Source organism: Suncus etruscus, chromosome 3 (assembly GCF_024139225.1).
Source record: "Suncus etruscus isolate mSunEtr1 chromosome 3, mSunEtr1.pri.cur, whole genome shotgun sequence".
NCBI classification, from domain to species: Eukaryota; Metazoa; Chordata; class Mammalia; order Eulipotyphla; family Soricidae; genus Suncus; species Suncus etruscus.
Window position 1 is genome coordinate 11926456 of NC_064850.1, and position 20813 is coordinate 11947268.

At 43.3% G+C, this 20813-nt stretch overlaps 1 protein-coding gene across 1 annotated transcript; it reads left to right on the forward strand.

Annotated features, from left to right (window-relative positions):
- The first annotated feature begins 7074 nt into the window (after positions 1–7074).
- RDH12 (retinol dehydrogenase 12) lies at positions 7075–17735 on the forward strand. Its single transcript, XM_049770469.1, has 7 exons — positions 7075–7166; positions 8574–8692; positions 9658–9813; positions 10388–10492; positions 11412–11621; positions 13137–13326; positions 17143–17735. Exons 1-7 carry the CDS (start codon positions 7099–7101, stop codon positions 17243–17245), a joined length of 951 nt encoding a protein of 316 aa, XP_049626426.1. The 5' UTR covers positions 7075–7098; the 3' UTR covers positions 17246–17735.
- Positions 17736–20813: the final 3078 nt, after the last annotated feature.

Here is a 20813-nt window from a genome sequence, read left to right on the forward strand (position 1 = left end):
GCCTTTCTGCATTCTTATTAATTAATTCTATTTTTAATTATTATTAAGATTCTTATTAATCACCCATCTTTTTTTTTTTTATCTTTAGGTTCTCAAGACAAGGAAGACCCTGCTTCAGTGATCTTTGTGATGGTTAGGCATCTATTTTGGGCAACATTTCTCCTGGAGATGAAAAGATTGCTGTTTGGAAAATGTTCCACGGTTTGGATGCACAGGAGAGAAGCTGTTGGACTCTAATAGTCGATAAGGCAGGAAGAGGTGGGGAATCTTTCCTCCTCCTTTCCACCTCCTCCTCCTCCTCAGTATCTCTTCATTCAATGAATGGATGTTACATGTTTATTAACAATAACCTCCCATTGATTTGAGGTAGCAATGAATTTCTCAGATTAGTGCAACTTGTTTTGCTCATTCATAAAGCATATTTAATCCTATCTTGAACTAGAGCAAAAAAAAACTCTGGGCATAACTTCTCTGTTGAAATCTGTCCTGAAAGGCTATTGGTGACTGTTCTATGTAAAATCACCCCATGCGTCGTATCTCCAACCCCAGGTGAACAAGTCTGAATCATGATCAGGGTTGCGCATGAAATCATCCAAACTAGGTTGAAGATGAAACACATGTAGTCTGGCCGTCTTCTACCTCATGTGTAGAGCAAGCTGCCTGCCAGAACTGCCATTTTATTGAGTCCAGCGACCACCCCTGAGTGGGGCTGTAAGAACAGATAACAGGCTCTCCTGAGCCAGTCCCACCACGTTTACAAGTAAGACAATCTCTGTTTTGAGGTAAATCCATGTTATAAACAAACATGCAAAGGAACCAGGGATGATCTTTGTTTAGGTAAAATAAAGTGTAACCTAATAGCCATAAGTCTTGTGTCTTGTGATTCCTTTTTGCATGTAGCATGTATTTCATTTCTTCTAGATAATTCATTTACATTTGACTGAGCATCGAGGTCACTCAATATATTTTATAATAATTAGAAAAGAATGAATTGGGGCCGGCGAGGTGGAGCTAGAGGTAAGGGGTCTGCCTTGCAAGCGCTAGCCAAGGAAGGACCACGGTTTGATCCCCCAGCGTTCCATATGGTCCCCCCAAGCCAGGGGCAATTTCTGAGCGCTTAGCCAGGAGTAACCCCTGAGCATCAAATGGCTGTGGCCTGAAACCCCCCCCCAAAAAAAAAAAGAATGAAATTTTTTGGATATAGTAGAAGTGAAGAAGGCAGTGCCACTTTATATAAACAATCTATAAACAATCTCTAAATAAACAATAGATGACAAGCTGATTAGTTTTTCTCTAGGCAATGTGGTTGTTGTTTTCTGGTAATAAATTAAATTGATTTCACACTGTCATTCACACTGGTTATTAAGCACAACCAATCAGACAATGGGCAGGGATATTACAGTATATGTACAGATCTGAGTTGTGGGCATTTGAGGGCCAGAAACAGAATAATTGTTAAAGATGCAGCTGTTGAAAAAAAAAGTTCAGCAGGGAGAGCTTCTGGATAGCAGCTGCTGAAAGGGAACTACTAGGACCCCAGGACCCCTGCCCTAGATAGAGGTTCCTGTTGACCTCCTACAAACTGTAAATAATGAGTTGTAGCATGGAAGACAGCCAGTTATTTACATGCTAGTTGTACCTGCTATCCCAAGAATTGAAAAGCCAGAAGATAGCTGTTTCTGCCATTTGTGTTGTGACACCATCACATGATATAAATTTTTATTGATTTAAAATCAGAATATCTAATGACCATCATATTTTGGCACTTTCTCATCACTGTGTTACCTAATATTTGTAGAGAGTTCTACACCTGTCTCAAAGGCAGTTCCTTTCATAAACATTCTATTTATTTATTCACTCCTTCATTTGACCAATCATTATGGTGTTCCTGTCCCTGAGTATTCCCCCAATTGGAATAAGTATTCATCAAGTGTATTGTGCAGGAAAGTCAAACAACATAAGGAAAAAAGACTGAAATAGATAGAGGGGGAAATTGGAACACTATATAAGGTATAGTTAACTCATTACAGAAAGAAGGTAGTATCAGAATTGGAAACTGGGATAGTTGGAGCATATCTAAAGAGCAAAACAGTAGTACAGCAGTTATGGTGCTTACTTTGCTTGTAGCTGACCCTGGTTCAAACCCCACTACCCCAAACTGACCAGGAGTGATTCCTGAGTGCAGAGCCAGGGGTAAGCCCTGAGCACTTCTGGATGTGGCCAAAAATAAATAAAAGAACACAGAGGAGGAAAAAGGTGGAAGATAAAGGAGAAGGGAGATAGAAATAGACTTTGATTCTGTGAGGAAACAGGAAAGGATGACCTTGAGAGAAATTCAACTAGAAGGAAAAAAAATACCGAAGAAAATATGTAGTCTTCAGTTGTCTTCTGTCTTCAGTCTGCTGAAGGGGGCCCCGGTGCTTCAGCTCAACCCACAAGTTCCTGCTGGGCTAAAGAGGTAGGCAGCTGAACTAAACTGGATGCCACTAAACTAACCCACAATATTCAGGGGCACATTTAATTAAGGGACAACCCCATTTAAGGCAGTAAAGTCGTGTAAATAAATGTTTATAAATCCCAAATCCTTATAATCAGGGGTTTTGAAGTATAAGGATTTAGGATTTTTTTTGGGGGGGGGTCACACCCAGCAGTACTCAGGGGTTACTCCTGGCTCTACGCTCAGAAACCACTCCTGGCAGGCTCAGGGGACCATATGGGATGCCGGGATTCAAACGACTGTCGTTCTGTATGCAAGGCAAACACCCACCCATTGTGCTATCTCTCCGGCCCCAAGGATTTAGGATTTTTAACCATTTATTTACAATCTTAAATTTATTTACAGTCTTAAATGGTTTATTCACCTTATTAAAGTTGCCATTGAACACTATGGGTTAATGTTAATGTTAATGGTTTCAGCATCTCAAACAATAATGTATTGTAAATGTAACCATGTATTTATTTATTTGCTGATTCATCAATTATTGTAATTGTTTGGGTATGTATTTTTATTTTTGAAATTTACCAGTGGCTGCTGCATTTTCCACCTCAGCTTATACTAGAGTCACTTAAGTTTTCCCAGTTTTTAGGGCAAAATTAGGAGGGTTGCCTTATACTCGGGTAGACTTATACTTGAGTATACATGGTATATATGATGAGGGGCTATATGTATATAGATATAGATATATGATATATATTATAGGGGGTACAATGCTTGCCTTACATGCACCCAACCCTGGTTTATTCCCTAACACCGCATGTGCCTCTCTGAGCAGAGAGGCAGAACAAACACTAAGCACTGCCTAGTGTGGCTCAAACTCCTTCTCCATCAACAAAATAAATATATGATTGGGGCTGGAGTTCTAGTACAATACATAAGGTGTTTGCCTTGCATGCTTTTGAGCCTGGTTTGATCCTTAGCCATGCACATGGTCTCCTGACCACTGTTTTGAGTGATCCCTGAGCAGAACACCAGGAATACAGCCTAAAATAAAGAGAAAAACGACATGAGTATTTATTCAAATATACTTCTAAACTTGGTAATAGAATTTTGAAGAATTTTCTTTTCTGATAGTCCCTATTTGTGGCATGTGTGTGCTGTGTGTGTGTGTGCTCTGTGTGTGTGTGTGTGTGTGCGTGTGTGTGTATGTGCAGAGGTAAAGATTGAGGTAAAGAGGCAGGCTAAAGTAGAAAAAGACAAGCAAGATTAAGAAGAGCAGCAGGTGGGGCCAGAGAGATAGCATGGAGGTAAGGTGTTAGCCTTTCATGCAGGAGGTCATCGGTTCGAATCCCGGCGTCCCATATGGTCCCCCGTGCCTGCCAGGAGCAATTTCTGAGCCTGGAGCCAGGAATAACCCCTGAGCACTGCCAGGTGTGACCCAAAAACCACAAACAAAAAAAAAAAAAAAAAGAAGAGCAGCAGGGATCGCGACCGAGGTTCGATCCCCCAACGTCCCATATGGTCCCCCCAAGCCAGGGGCAATTTCTGAGCGCTTAGCCAGGAATAACCCCTGAGCATCAAACGGGTATGGCCTAAAAACCAAAAAAAAAAAAAGAACAGTAAATGTGTGAAGTAATCATTGAGGATATTAGGCTAGACGTAATTAGGAAAATAAGAGTTTTATTAGAGGCCTTGAGTAATTCCAGTGGTTATTTATTTACAATAGTACCAACATGCAAGGCAAGATGACTTTTCTCCAGCAGCTCACCTCAGCCATGTGCAAGAAGAAAATATTCATTAGTTCATAGAGAATTGGAATTTTCCAGTTTCTGGGGGAAGAAAAATATGGGAGTAGGTGGGCTGAAGATATTGGCTCAGGAAAATATTTGCATAATAACTGTATAATCTCAAATAGATAGGACTAAGAAGATAATGTAGAAATTAGACCTGGCATGCCACCAAGCCTCACACAATCTCTGGCACTCTATTTGATCCTTGAGGATCACAACCAAACATGCACCAAACCTCCCAGAAACCCCCAATCTCAAGTCAATAAAAAAAAAAAAATGAAGGCCTAAAAAAAAAAATACAAAAACAGAAAAAAAGGAAAAAAATTTTTAAAAATGAAGTCCTGGGGGACCGGACAGCGGTAGGGCATTTGCCTTGCACATGGGCAATTCAGGACCATGGTGGTTTAAATCCTGCCACCCCATATGGTCCCCGAGCCTGCCAGGGGCAATTTCTGAGTGCAGAGCCAGGAGTAACCCTTGATCGTTGTTGGCTGTGATCCAAAAAAAAAGAAAAAGAAAAAGAAAAAGAAATAGATAAAGGCTAGGGATGTGTGTCAGTGGTAAGACACATGCCTTTATGTGTGAGGCCCTGGGTTTGAGCATTGACCTCCAAAGAAGGGGTAGGAGTGGATTTGAATTAAACGGTGGACTGGAAGGCCTCTAGGATTCATTCAATGCTTATTATTGAGGTTATGATGCAATATGAGTACAAAAGAAAGATTGAGATCTCTGAATGGAGGACTTGGAAGGTTCCACAGGCTGAAGTTGTAGGTGTTAACGGGCTGTGATAAGGATGGGATAGAAGAGAATATATGGAGATAATAAGGTCAAGGGTGTTAGCAGTAAGAGAAATTTGACAAATGCATAGATTCACGTAATCCAGGATCCTAGTCAAGATATGGAACATGTTCACCACACCACCCCCACAAAAGTTCCCTTGTCTGTGTGTGTGCACAGACATCAGCCATAGTAGACTAAAGGAGTGATCGAAAGTAGAAGGACTGAGGGCAGAGCAGTGGCACAGCGGTAAGGCATTTGCCTTGCATGTGCTGACCTGATTCGATCCCCCAGTATCCCATATGGTCCTCCAAGCCAGGAGCGATTTCTGAGCACATAGCCAGGAGTAACCGCTGAGGGTCACCGGGTGTGGCCCCAAAACAAAACAACAAAATAAAACAAAAAAACTAAAGTAGAAGGACTGAAGGTACTGGAAGAAGGTAAAAATTTTGCAGGGCATAAGGATTAAATATAAGATTCTAATTTGCTTCTAAGTTGAAATTTTCTAGGAATGGATTGGACAGCGAATATTAAATTAACAGACTAGTGGGCCCAGGGAGATAGCACAGCGGCATTTGCCTTGCAAGCAGCCGATCCAGGACCTAAGGTGGTTGGTTCAAATCCCGGTGTCCCATATGGTCCCCCGTGCCTGCCAGGAGTTATTTCTGAGCAGACAGCCAGGAGTAACCCCTGAGCACCGCCGGGTGTGACCCAAAAACCAAAAAAAAAAAAAAAAAAAAAAAAAATTAACAGACTAGCTTGCTTTGACTTTAACTGAGTTCAAAGCAAATATGTCCGTTTTTATCACACTGGGCTTCTATCATCCCTGCCAATTTTGATAATTCTACAAATGAGGGCAATGCGCCTCGGTTTGGCATCTCCTTTCAGTGAACAGTTTATCATGTTCAACAATTTGGGTGGGGGGCTGTCACAAGGGGGACCATATTCAGTACTATGGATCAAATCAGGGTCAAGCTTATTGCAAGTGTTTGAGGCTTCAACCCTGCTGTACTATTTTTCTAACCCAAGGATAATCTATTTGGGTGGGGTTGGGGTCACACCTGGCAGCGCTCAAAGGTTACTCCTGGCTTTGTGCTCAGAAATGGATCCTGGCCGGCTTGGGAAACCGAATGGGATGCTGGGTCAACCACATGCAAGGCAAAGAAATGTCCTACCTCCTGTGCTATTGCCCTGGCCCCCAACTAACCCAAGTATAATTTAATTCCCTCCTTTTTCTTTGTCTTGGGACCATACTCTGCTTTTTTGTTTTGTTTTGTTTTTGTTTTGTTTTTGTTTTTCGGGCCACACCCGTTTGATGTTCAGGGGTTACTCCTGGCTAAGTGCTCAGAAATTGCCCCTGGCTTGGGGGGACCATATGGGACTCCGGGGGATCGAACCATGGTCCTGATCCTTGGCTAGCGCTTACAAGGCAGACACCTTATCTCTAGCGCCACCTCACCAGCCCCTACACACTCTGCTTTTTCTATTTTAATTCCACTAATATTAAATACACTTGGATCAGAGATTTATTGCTAAAGTTAAAAAATATCCTGGCTTGAGACCAGAGAGATAGTATAGACTAGGATAAGGCAATTATTTACACATGGCTGCCCTACTTTGGTCACAGGACCTTCATGCCCCACCAGAGTGACCCAGGAGCACAGAGAGCCTGGAGTGAATGTTGAGCACAGCTGGGTGTGTGTGTGTGTGCTCACAGAAACAAACCCCAAAATTTTGTCTTCTTGGAGTAGAGGTGGGTGGCTGGGAGAGCACATAGCCTAGACAGAAGAAATAATAGAGAGTAGGAAAATCAGAGACAAGTCACAGCTGGTTCCTCATCCATACATTTACCAATTTGCAAAGCTCTCCTCTTTACTCTAGTTCCCTCCCATAGGACTACATCTCCCAGCAGCCTGTGCTCTGACAGCTCTAGGGTTTAAATAGGATTCTGGGCAGCTTTTACAGCCAGGTTGTTGCTGAGCTCCAGGGAGGCACCTGCAGGAGTCAAAAGGTGGAGTTACATCGGAGCCGGAGCCAGAATAGACTCAAAAAGTCACTTTTGCTAAAGCAGCTACAATTCAAGAATTTGTAAAGATGCTATTCGTCTTGGGACTGCTTACCTGTCTTTTTCCTTTTTTGTACGTGATAGCTCCATCCATCAGGTTTGTTTGAATACTCTTACAGCCTTTAATACAGCCCTGAATGGGGAGCTACAGAGCTTGTAAGTATGAGTTGTGAGTTTCAGAGAGAGACAGAGACAGAGAGTCAGACAGACCGAGAGACAGATAAACAGAGAGAGAGAGATAGAGAGATAGAAAGGCAGAGAGAAAGACAGAGAGAGAAGTCGGAGAGTCAAAGAGACAGAGATAGAGAGAAAGAGAAAGAGAAAGAAAGGTCTGGGAAAAGAAGGTCAGAGTAAAAGAAGCAGGATAGACAAAGAGAATAAGAGATTTTTCTGTGGAGAACAAGCTGACCTGGAAGAGGAGGAGCTGGTCTAAATTCTAGTAAGAGGCTTAGTGGATGACAGTTAAGGAGTTTGCAAGAATTGGCGGGGGGGTCATTGCTCTTTCATGCTCTTCCTCAGAGGGTTCCCTGAACTTCTTTCTTTCTTCCCTCCCCCTGACAAGGAATCCCTGCTGGATTGTCTTAGGTGAGGGGGTCTTTACTGAGGGGCTCATTGATCATTATAACAGGTATTCGGGGAAGAGAAACTTTTTTTCCTTTGAAAGTAATTCCAGGGGCTGGAGAGATAGCATGGAGGTAAGGCGTTTGCCTTTCATGCAGAAGGTCATTGGTTCAAATCCCGGCATCCCATATGGTCCCCCGTGCCTGCCAGGAGCAATTTCTGAGTGTGGAGCCAGGAGTAACTCCTGAGCATTGCCGGGTGTGACTCAAAAAAAAAAAAAAAAGAAAAAAGAAAAAAGAAAAAGAAAAAGAAAGAAAGAAAGTAATTCCAGTTACTCTTCTTGGATAGCATGTTGGCTGTGGAATTTCTGGAGTTTTCAAGAAGTGTGTTTAGAGTAAAGAATTGGAAAATAGCTGCTGATAAAGGTCAGATGAGCATTTTAATAATACAAGGGTCGCTCTCTGCCCTGGGTTAAATTCAGTTTTGTCACCATTATTACCAAGTGACTCAAACGTCTCAAGTCTCAGTTTTATCCTCTGTAAAAGGAGTATAATTTTAGTGGTGAGCAGATGAGACCAAATTGATATAGAAAGTGTCCAGACTACTAGTGTGTGGCAGTGAGATGTTGTACAGGAAATAAGAGTTCTGTCTTCTTCTTTCTGGAAACTTCTTAACTTCATGTTGCTGGATGCTCTCTGCACTGATGGCCTGATGAAAGATGTCAGCTCCCTAAACTAGAGAGGAAGAGCCAGAGAGGGGATTCCAAGGGCTGAGTGCATGCTATGCCCTCAGAAGTCCCAGATTCAACCCCTGGCATGATAACAAAGTCATGAGTAACCCCTAAGAACTCTCCCTCAATTTTTGAGGCTGGGTGAATTTGATGTATCTCAATCTGTGCTTGGAAAGCTTGGTGCATAAATGCTTTTGTTTCCTTTGCTTATAGGAAGTACTTTGCTGGTGGGGTTTGTAAATCAAACGTACAACTTCCTGGAAAGATAGTGGTGATCACCGGCGCCAACACAGGCATTGGCAAAGAGACGGCCCGAGAGCTCGCTCGCAGAGGCAAGTCACTCCACTTTCTGCCCTTTCTGCCCTTCCCAGTGGGAGCTCAACCCACTTTTCCATGTTCTTCCTCCTGTGTTTGAAACCTTTAGCTAGAAATTCAAGAATCCTGAGATTCCAGTCAATAATACTCTGTGGTCTTTTTTGTTTTTGGTTTTTGATTTTTGGGTCACACTCAGTGGTGCTCAGGGATCACATGTGGCAGGCTCAGGGTACTGTATGGGATGTTGGGGATTGAAACCAGGTCATCCATGTGCAAAGCAAGCACCCTACTTGCTGTACCATCTCTCCTATGTACTATGGTCTGAAGACTAACTTTCCTCTGAGATTGGAGACATAGTGCAAGGGTAAAAGTGTTTGCCTGGCATGAAGCAGACCCCCATTTGATCTCCATACTGCCAGGAGTACCTCTGGGTGTGAACCCAAAGCCAAAAGAATTTAAAAAAACAAGCTTTCTTTTCTTTCTTCTTTCCCATTATATAAAATAAGGGAACCTCCAAATAGTATGGAGATAAATATAGATACCCATAATAAGCCTACATATTCTCATTATGAAATCCATTACTTTAAATTCCAGAATGTAGAGGCCGGAGCAATAGCACAGTGGTAGGGTGTTTGCCTTGCAAGCTGCCAACCCAGGACAGATTTGGGATTCAGTCCCTGGCATCCCATATGGTCCCCGGAGCCTGCCAGGGGTGATTTCTGGGCACAGAGTCAGGAGTAACCCCTGTGCGCTGCTGGGTGTGGCCCAAAAAGGGAAAATAAATAAACAAATAAATACCAGAATACCAGAATGTTAAAATCGGGTTTCCCAGTCTGGGGTTAAGCTGATAGCAAGAAGGACTTCCTGTAAGACTTCACTACTATTCACTACTTTAGAGATGCCTAAAAGAATGCTCTGTTGCAAGCAAACTATATCCAAGCTGTTGTTGGGACATATTCTCCTGTCTTTGCTATGGCCCCAGGCGCCCGAGTCTACATTGCCTGCCGAGATGTATTGAAGGGGGAATCTGCCGCCAGTGAAATTCGAGCTGATACGAAGAACTCCCAGGTGCTGGTGCGGAAACTCGACCTCTCTGATACCAAATCCATCCGAGCCTTTGTGGAGGGCTTTCTGGCAGGTGAGGCCCCAGTAGGAAGTTAGCAAAGCAGACAACTGCATGTGGAGTGGCTGCTCCACCCTGGACCATCTCTGACCCTTTCATCAGAACCATCATTGTTCCCAACAGACAGGTTCTGCCACATGAACCAGCAGGGTAGGGAATTGGCAAGAACATGGCAGAAGGACATGCTGGGCAAGATCCTTATCATCCTATTTTTGCATCAGCAATGGGAATGGTGGAAGTGCAGGTCCTTGTCTGGGCTTGCTCCTGAGCATCCAGGTGTGGTCCTGATGCTTCTTGTATTCCAAGTGCCTCTGTGAGCACAAGCATTAGAAAGGATTGTGTTGCCGTATGTATATTGGTCTTGTTTGCCATTGTGTGTCCAGTGCCCAGCACAGTATTCAAGGGGATTTTCTGAACACATGAATGTGTGGTGACCAGGAAGAGATCAGTCTCTAAACTTAGAAAATCACTGAGTGATCATTGAATATCACTTATAGCTCCATAGGCAAGGAACTCATTTGAGGACTAGAACAGGCACCTTAATGGAACTCCTGGCTAACTCTGTGGTCTCCTTGATTGTGATCTATAGAGGAAAAGAAGCTCCACATCTTGATCAATAATGCAGGAGTGATGATGTGTCCGTATTCCAAGACAGCGGATGGTTTTGAAACCCATGTGGGAGTCAACCACCTGGGTAAGTTGATTCTTTGAGTAAATGAAAAATGAGGTATAGCCCACCTTGTTTTCTGTGCTGAGAATCTACAGTGGTCCTCAGAGAATCCAGGATTCCAAAAGACTGGACACACTGGAATAATACCAGTAATACTGGAGATACCATGAATAATGTCATTCACAGGTGGGGCGGTGCACAAAGCTTGGTAAGCAGGGCCAGCCAGGCACAGTGAATACAAGAGGCTCTGTTGGGCAGGAGGAGGCCAATATATAACTGGGGGTTCAAGCAAATCAAGGATTGGTCCATAGAGGAAATTAATCTTGAGGACTTGAAGTATGGGAGAGGGTATATAATGAAAATTATTCTGATACAGAGATCTTGGATTCGAGGTAGATGTCATCTTTCAAGTTATTGGGAAATGTTGCCCAAATCTTCTTTTTTTTTTTTTTTGTTTTTTGTTTTTTGGGCCACACCCGGTGAAGCTCAGGGGTTACTCCTGGCTATGCGCTCAGAGATCGCTCCTGGCTTAGGGGACCATATGGAACGCCGGGGGATCGAACTGTGGTCCGTCCCAGGCTAGCGCAGGCAAGGCAGACACCTTACCTCTAGCGCCACCGCACCAGCCCCATTCCTTTCTTCTTTATATGATAATAATAACTGGACCCACCATTGTCTGACCATAGTCAAAGTAGGTAGGAAAACCAACATGTGGTTGCTTCTCTGAATTGGAACAAGGGCAGAGTATAGTATGGAGGTAAATATAGATGAAGTCCACGTTGCCTTACCCTGACCTTGAAGATTCCACTAACTCAGATTGACTAACTATTGGCATTGAGTTCATCATGCATAAAATTTTATTCATGCCCAGACAATAGTGAGTTATGTCTCAAGTCCTGTCATCAGCTCCCACTTCAGTCTCTCTTGCTGCCTCTCCTTGCAGGCCACTTCCTTCTCACCTACTTGCTCCTGGGGCGGCTGAAGGAATCTTCTCCTGCACGGGTGGTGAACCTGTCATCAGTGGTACACCACGCTGGCAAGATTAATTTTCATGACCTACAGAGTGAGAAGAGCTACAGCCCGTTTTTTGCCTATTGTCACAGCAAACTAGCCAATGTGCTTTTCACTTGGGAACTGGCCAAGAGGCTCCAAGGTAAGGCTGGAAAAAGAGGCAAGGTTAAGATAGCAAAAATAGGGCCAAGAGAGAGAGAAAGTATGGGGGTTAATGTGCTTGTTTTGCATGTGTAGCCAACCCAGATTCCATTTTCAGTAGCAGGTAGTGTTCTGAGTACCTCTCAGACTGACCCTTGAGCATAGGTCTAGGAGTAATGCCTGAGTATTATTGGATATGCCCCCTAATCCCATAATAATAATAATAATAATGATAATGATAATAAATAAACAAAACCCTTAGGTTCCAAATAAAGGTTCACAGAAACTTCTTAAATCAGGGCAATCAAACACACACATAGTGGTGTGTGTGAAGGAGAATATAGTTAGAAATGGAATAAAACTGAGATCTTGACCTCAGGAGGCTTACAGTAGAGTAAGAATTAAGAATATCACAAAGAGGGGCCAGAGAGATAGCACAGAGGTGTTTGCATTGCAAGCACCCGACCCAGGACCTAAGGTGGTTGGTTCGAATCCTGGTGTCCCATATGGTCCCCCATGCCTGCCAGGAGCTATTTCTGAGCAGACAGCCAGGAGTAACCCCTGAGCACCGCCGGGTGTGGCCCCCAAAAAAAACAAAACAAAACAAAAGAATATCACAAAGTAATTTTGCATTTATGTCATATGTTACCTTGTTAGAACTTCACATCCACTGAAGCAATAGGCAGAGCAGATATTCTTTTTACTACTTTATAGGTTTGAACTGAGGACCAAAGTAGCGGTTGACCCAAGATTATATATGGAAAGTGAAGGAGTCAGGATTGGAATGTAGGCACAGGGTGCTTCCTTTTGGGTGCCCTGTGCTGAGGCTCTTGGGATGAGCTGAGTTGGTGTGTTGCCACAGCCAAAAGTTAGGGAACAAGGGCTGGATTCCAGATCCTGGTGGCTGAGTTCTTGCTCCACACCACTTTAGCTTATCTATTTGCAAACCTTTTCCTTTAACTCTTCTGGTTGCATGTGAAAAATATATGGTGCCCATAATAAGTACCAAAAAATAGTGGTAGCAAGCAAAGAAGATATTTGGGAATGGGCATATCAACACCTATCATCTTTATCTTCAACACCCCTCATTCCACACCTTATATATTGTATTTATCAGGCACATGCAGCTCAAATATACCCAGTTAGATTGCTTCTCCTAAGTCCTACCTATAGGAATTTTAAAGATAACATTGTCAGCAATCAATGATGTTGCTGCCCACACCACATACCATTGTGGAAGGACCTTCAGTGAAGTATCTTTCTTACGCAGAAGTTGGCAGGCTCTAGTTCTTACTGGGAGATGCAAAACTATTATGGGCTGGGGGAGGCACTGTCTCACCTGTTTGGTTGCACTTACCAATTTTCCTTTTTCATTGGACATGTTACTAGGGCAAGTAACTTTGCATTTATAGTATATTATCTACAGTATATACAATATACAACTTATATTACGTTATAAATTGTCCTTTTGGGCTCAGAGTGTGTCCCTGGATTAACTGTAAACTGTTTGCTCTAGGCACAGGAGTTACCACTTATTCGGTGCATCCAGGCATTGTCCGTTCCGAGTTGATCCGACACTCCCTTCTGATGTGCTTGCTCTGGAGGCTCTTTTCCCCCTTCCTCAAGACAGCACGCGAAGGGGCCCAGACCAGCCTACACTGTGCCCTCGCTGAGGGCCTGGAGCCCCAGAGTGGCAAGTACTTCAGGTATGGAAGTTGGAAGCGCTCTCTCTAACCTCTCCGGATGCTTAGGGAGGTACAAGCTTTCTGGGTCTTGTGTTCTGAGTAGCCAAATGTAGGTCCATAGCTGGGCGTCCAAACGAAATGTCCTTTTTTTTTGTTTTTTTGTTTTTTGTTTTTTGGGCCACACCTGGCGTTGCTCAGGGGTTACTCCTGGCTGTCTGCTCAGAAATAGCTCCTGGCAGGCACGGGGGACCATATGGGACACCGGGATTCGAACCAACCACCTTTGGTCCTGGATCGGCTGCTTGCAAGGCAAACGCCGCTGTGCTATCTCTCCAGGCCCCAAACGAAATGTTCTGACTTTTCTAAGTAAACCCCAACTTGACCTTAGTTGCTTCATGTAGCTACTTCTCTAGTATGTGTGTGTGTCATGTTTGCTCACTTGGAGCATGTAGAAAAGATTGTCCCTGTGCAGGGTCACCTCCTCTGGTGGCAACTCTGTCTCCCTTTGCTAGAATGTCATTTGGAATACAGAGGTAGATTCGTGTGTAGTAGTGGGGACGGGAGAGAGAGCACTGTTAACTAAGGCTCATGGGGCTTGGGGCCCTCTCTGAGCTATATTTGACCGAGTAGGTCCAATGGTTCAGCGCTGGAGCTTGGAAATACAGTGCTAGGGAGAAAGTTCAGGGTTTTGAGTATACAATTCATGTACCCTTAACCCTCAAGCTATCTTCATGGCTTCCTCTTTAATATGGTCCATCATGACTAAACCCAGTAGTGTTTGTTTGCAGGGATAGAACTCAGGGCCTGGACATGCTTAGTGTGTGCTCTATACCTATGCTTTCTCCCTGGAGCCTCAATATTCTGATCAGATATTCAGTGAGGGGGCAGATCAGTGAGGGGGCAGAGAGCACAGGGGAAAAGGCAAGGCATTTTGTTGTGTGTGCAGCTATTCTTGGTTTGTGCCAATTGTGATCTCCTGGGCATCTTCAGGAGTAATCTTCAGGACCTTTGAGCACAGAGCCAGGAATATCTTCTTAGTAGTGCTAGCTGTGTTCAAAACCCCTTGCTCCTGCAATTTAAAAATTCAAACTTTGGGGCTGAAGCAATAGTGCAGTGAGTAGGGTGTTTGCTTTGCAAGCAGCCAACCAAGGTTCGATCCCCCACATCCCATATGGTCCCATGAGCACCATCAGGAATTACCCCTGAGTGCAGAACCAGGAGTAACCCTTGAGTGCCATCAGTGACCCACCCACCCCCCCAAATTCTAATTTTGGGAATAAAGGGAAGTCTAGTTTTTAATCTACTGCCCAGTTCATGATTTTTTTTTTTTTTTTTTTTTGGTTTTTGGGCCACACCCGGTGACGCTCAGGGGTTACTCCTGGCTATGCGCTCAGAAATCGCCCCTGGCTTGGGGGGACCATATGGGACGCCGGGGGATCGAACCGCGGTCCGTCCTAGGCTAGCGCAGGTAAGGCAGGCACCTTACCTTTAGCGCCACCGCCCGGCCCCCCAGTTCATGATTTTATTCTGCCCACTGCTCTTCTGTAACATCTTTGTTTCAGGCTGTTCATCAGTCCACCATTTATTAAGTAAAACATTGTAAATAAACTTATCTAGTAACAGGGGACAGGACAAATGATAACAATGAATGTTGCTTAAGCTGACATGTTTGGTTCTCTTCTAAGTGCTACTCATACAGGATTTCCTATAATTATTATAACTCTGGAGAGTAAAATCTATAACTAATTCCCATCTTATAGGTGAAAAAACTAAGGCAGGAATAATGAAGTATGAACTGGCCTGGGGGCTAAGAGATAGCACAGCAGTAGGGCATTTGCCTTGCATGCGGACAACCAGGAGGGACCCGGTTTGATTCCCGGCATCCCATATGGTCCCTCAGCCTGCCAGTGGTGATTTCTGAAAGCAGAGCCAGGAGTTACCCCTGGGCACCGCGGGGTGAGGCCCAAAGACCAATCAATCTATCAACAAATAAATACATAAAATTTAAATAATAAAATTGGCTCAGGCCAGATGACTTGTGAATTGGTCTTAGGCCATCTGGCTTAAGAGCTGTGCTGAATAGGAAGATTGCCATGGACCAGATGTGTTCTGAGCACTTGCTAGATGACTGGCCCCAAATGAGATGGGCTCTAAGTATAAGAGTACACTGACTCTTTTTAATTGAACCACCATGAGATACACAGATACAAAATTGTTCATGGTTGGGGCTGGAGAGATATCATGGGTGTAGGGCATTTGCCTTGCATGCAGAAGAACAGTGGTTCGAATCCCAGCATCCCATATGGTCTCCCGAGTCTGCCAGGAGCGATTTTTGAGTGTAGAGTCAGGAGTAACCCTTGAGTGCTGCCGGGTATGACCCAAAAACCAAAACAAAACAAAACAAAACAAAATTGTTCCTAGTTGAGTTTCAGTCATACAATGATCCAATACCTGTTTCCTCACTGTGTACATTTCTTTTTTTTTTTTTTTTTTTTTTTTGGGCCACACTCGGCGGTGCTCAGGGGTCACTCCTGGCTGTCTGCTCAGAAATAGCTCCTGGCAGGCATGGGGGACCATATGGGACACCGGGATTCGAACCAACCACCTTTGGTCCTGGATCGGCTGCTTGCAAGGCAAACGCCGCTGTGCTATCTCTCCGGGCCCACTGTGTACATTTCTTGCCACCAATGTCCCTAGTTTCCCTCCTAGCCCATCTATACCTGCTTCTATGGAAGACCAACTTTTGGACACAAATTAGGAAAAAAGAAAACTATCTTATTATATATATATTTACACTTCCTTAAGTACTCGTACTCATCAGTTGGGCTAGTTGTTCAATGCTATCATCATTAAAATGATTTGGTTATGTTGTGTTGAAGAACATATATTACTGAAAGCATTTTTAGCCATTTCTCTTTGCTTTGGAAAATGTTCTTTAGGCATTTCCCTAGAAAATTCAAAATTTCATCTATGGCTCACATGTGTAGTTCATGTCTATCCTATTGGGGCTGTCACTCCAGAGTCTGGGGTGATAGTGACAGCCTGAGACTGTCACTGCCATAAATACAGGGTTCCCAAGTGGGATACTTTCAAATAATAATTAAATTAACAGGAAAATAGTCATATACTATGTTGTGAGGAAAGTACACTATAATTGAAAACTGCACATTTATTCATTGTAAATACTTTTATGATAGTTTGGAAAGGTAGGCACAAATGCTAAGATGTGGTGACTGCTAGGGAATTTTAGTAAGAGGCAAGAGGAGTTTGGGGGACTATGTGGGATGCCAGGGATCAAATCCTGGCCAACTGCATGCAAGGCAAATGCCCTACCTGCTGTTCTATGTTCCAGCCCCTAAGAAAGATTATTTTCAAAATAAAAAAAGTTTTTTTGGTTTTGGACTACACCAGACATTACTCAGGGCTCTATATTCTGGAATCATTCCTGGAGGGCAAAGTGGACCATATAGAATTCTGGGGATTGAACTCAGATCAGCTGTGTGCAAGGCACAGAGAATATATATATATATATATATATATATATATATATATATATATATATATATATATATATATATTTGTTTTGGGACCATACCATGTAGTGCTCAGGGCTTACTTCTTGTTCAGTGTTCAGGGATCATTCCTGGCAGGCTCCAGGGATCATATGGAATGCTAGGGATCAAATACACTCCCTGCCTGCTGTACTATCATCCTATTATCTCCCCCTCCCAATGAATATTTTAAATTATTAGAACACAAATTCTAAGAAAGAAGCCAGAAGCTTTTCGAGACTGCCAGTTTTCACTCCCATGTGTTCATGCTTTCTCTGCCTTCCAGTGACTGCAAGAGGACCTGGGTGTCTCCAAGGGCCCGGAATAATAAAACAGCTGAGCGCCTGTGGAGAGTCAGCTGTGAGCTTCTAGGGTTACAGTGGGACTAAAACTGGTGAACAAGCTACAGTTGTATGGGGTTCAATCCATGCCACCAAGAAAGGTGATCAAAGAGAAGGCCAACCCTGAATGACTGACCTCCTGGTTGACAACTATTGCAAATTCTGCCTTCCTCTGATGCTCCCGATGATCCTGGAAGAAATATTTGTACATCCAATGCTCTTGCAAGGTTGGCTCATGGCACAATATGCTCATACATATATAATACTTTCCCCTAAGACTTGCATATACAGTCACCTCTGGGTACAAAAAGACAGGACAGACTGGGCACAGTGAAGGATCCTGGAAAATGGGTCAACTTCTTGCGCAAGACAAAATGGCAGCCTTTTCAGATGAGATGACAAGAGTAACAGTGTTATGCATTTCTAGGAATTCTGGACTCCAATATGAGTCTGGTCTTTTTCTTCTATGAAAGAATTATCACAACTCTGGATTGTGGACTATCCTTGGAATGTTGACTAATCCCACTTCCTTCCCCTGAGTATCCTGGAGCAACTGTGTAAAGCTAGACCTCTTGTTTTCTTTTCCCTGTTTTTTTTTTTGTTTTTTTTTTTTGTGGTTTTTGGGTCACACCCAGCAGTGCTCAGGAGTTTTTCCTGGCTCCGTGCTCAGAAATTGCTCCTGGCAGGCACAGGGGACCATATGGGACACCGGGATTCGAACCAATGACCTTCTGCATGAAAGGTAAACGCCTTACCTCCATGCTATCTCTCCGGCCCCTCTTTTCCCTGTTTTTAAAAAAGATTTTTTTGCTCTACAGTTTTTATCAAGATGTAATTGACATGTAATTTTGTAAAGGTTTTTGATGATGTACTATTATTGTCTTTTTCTAGATTTGCCTTCACCTTAATTCTGAAAGAGAATAAAGATTTCTTCATATTGCTTTGCTTAACTTTCTTTCTATAGTAAGAGGAAATGGAATAAAGAAGGGAGGACAACCTTTCAGTTTTCACCCTGCTTCTCAAGCATCCATCATTACCTCATCTAGGTATAAAATAAGATGGTTTACTGGGGGTATTTTCTCAACTTTCTCAAAGTGTTTACATTTTATTATTTGAGAAGTGATAAGTATGACTTAAGTTATACAGACTGAACTCCATCATCTACTAAAGACAGACATCCATTTAATTTGAGGCATAAATAAAGAATCCTAAACCCTGATAATCCCTCTACCTGAAATACTGGTTTTTTCCACTTCTGAATCTCCTGTTCTCTGTGCTTTAGTGCTAGTGACTGCTTCTTTCTTGGCAAATTTGGCAAATTCCTCAAGAAGAGATGGGAGGTGGCCTAATATATCAGCCAGTTGACCAAGTAGTCATTTAATTGATTGCAATTTGAAGCATACAGAGATAACGTGTGTGTGTGTGTGTGTGTGTGTGTGTGTGTTGTTGTTGTTGTTGTTTAGGTGGGAAGGGGAGGTAAGGGATTAGGGATGTACCTGGCAATGCTCAGGGGCTATTTCTGGTTCAGTGCTTTACATTGACTTCTGGCAATGTTTGGGGAACCCTATCTGCTATCAGTGGGATACAAGGAAAGTGCCTCAACCCTTGTACTCTCTGTGGTCCTAAGTAGACTGATGGTTTCTATCCTTTCCCAAATGATTGGAGGCACATATCCCTATCAGTTGTGACACCAAAGATGTCATAACACAAGAAAAATAGAGGAGGAGAGAGGGAAAAGAAAATGAGAGGGGGAGAGAAAAAAAATAGGTGTGGGGCTCAGTGGAGTGAGTCATGCTTTTGCCTGCAAAGAACAAAGTTTAATTCCTGCACCTCTGGGAGCAACCACCTAGCTCAGAGCCAGGCACTTTGTTTGTTTAATTTATTTAAAGAAAATTCATCACTGGGCTGAAGAGATAGCATGGAGGTAAGGCATTTGCCTTGCATGCAGAAGGACGGTGGTTCGAATTCCAGCATTCCATATGGTCCCCCGAGCTTGTCAGGAGCGATTTCTGAGCATGGAGCCAAGAAGAACCCCTGAACGCTACTGGGTGTGAACCAAACCCCCCTTCAAAAAAAGAAAAAGAAAATTTATCACATAATTGGCATAATTTTTTTCCAGATAAGTGAAACCAAATTTATTGGAAAATGGAAAGAAAAAATAAAATGGAAGAGAGGAAAAAGAAAGAATAAAAGTAGAGTAGCAGGGGCCTGGAAGGTGGTGCTAGAGGTAAGGTGTCTGCCTTGCAAGCACTAGCATAGGACAGACCTCGGTTTGATTCCCTGGCGTCCCATATGGTCCCCCCAAGCCAGGGGCGATTTCTGAGCACATAGCCAGGAGTAACCCCTGAGCGTCAAACGGGTGTGGCCCATAAAACAAAAAACAAACAAAAAAACAAAAAACAAAAGTAGAGTAGCAAGCTAATTTGTGAAACTTATTGTATCATCAATGAATTCATTAATACAATGACAGAAGGTTTAGTAAGCTCTTGTTATTATATGTCCATCTATTAAATTGGGGTGTTTCTTTAGGGGTAACAGCATCAAGCAAATGAAATTGTCCAGAAATCAATCACTATGATACTATAAATTTTCAGGCATAAACTCAGCTGCAGGGCCCCTTAGAAGGCCCAGTTGGAACATGGTGACTATGACTGTGTTTGTGGGTGCAGTGATAGCTGCTAGGCTTTCCCACAGAAGAAAGACGCTCCAAAAAAACCCTGGTGATATTAGCTTAAACACTGGTGTACCGGAAGTGTGGTCAGGTCAGCATCCCTGAGCGAATTTTAGGGGTCAGTGATGAGTCAGGCATTTGGTAAAATGGTGGTTCTGGGTGATAGAGGCAGCTAGCATGATTTTGGCAGGGCAGGAGGTGGGCTCACCCTCTCCTCCCGAGCTAGCCAGCTTTGTGCTGTGTGGGCCGGTTTTGCCATAATCTTTCACAAGAACCAAGTACTTTTAGTACTGTCAGGTACAAGACAGAATAGCTGTAGGCATTGGTTCAACTTGTTTTTGGTGTTTTCAAAATATTAATAAAACCAAAGCTTTAGTGCTCACAGTTGGACATTCAACTGTGGTAAGGAGGAAAGTTTTGCAAGGACTTAATAGCTGTAGAGGGGGCATTTCCAAATAGTGAGGAAAGAATCCTACTTGGTTCACTTGTTCAGACTCCAGGCTATTATTTCTCAAGTCTCCCCTGCCATGCACCTCAGACCACTCTTCCTCAGCATGACTCTTTGGGAATCCTTTATCTTGCCTCTTTATATTTTGCTGCCCAACACCCAAAGTATAATCTGAATGAGTAAGGAATAAGGGCTTGCTTTGGTTCCAGATGAGACTTGCCCAACTAAAGTTACCAACTAACCAATGTAAAGTCCTTGGCCCAGCACCAGCAAGACTGGGGATTTGGTGGTTGAGTCAAACTTTCCTTATCTGTTTCTTTGGCTTTCCCAGGAGCACAGAGTAGTTTTAATTTTAGTTCACATATGTTCTGGCTCTGACTTCTGCCTGGCAGGGTGCCCTTCACTTCAGACTCAATTCCTCTGGTGCTCCTTGACTTGCCCTAGATCTACTGCCTTCGCGATTGTTGACTTTGTTTAGGTGCCGAAATCCATAGACA

Coding starts and splice junctions, on each gene's coding strand:
- RDH12 (XM_049770469.1), top strand. CDS start 7,099: ATGCTATTCGTCTTGGGACTGCTTACCTGTCTTTTTCCTTTTTTGTAC. Junction 10,493..11,411: donor TGTGGGAGTCAACCACCTGG/GTAAGTTGATTC, acceptor CTCTCCTTGCAG/GCCACTTCCTTCTCACCTAC. Junction 11,622..13,136: donor ACTGGCCAAGAGGCTCCAAG/GTAAGGCTGGAA, acceptor TGTTTGCTCTAG/GCACAGGAGTTACCACTTAT.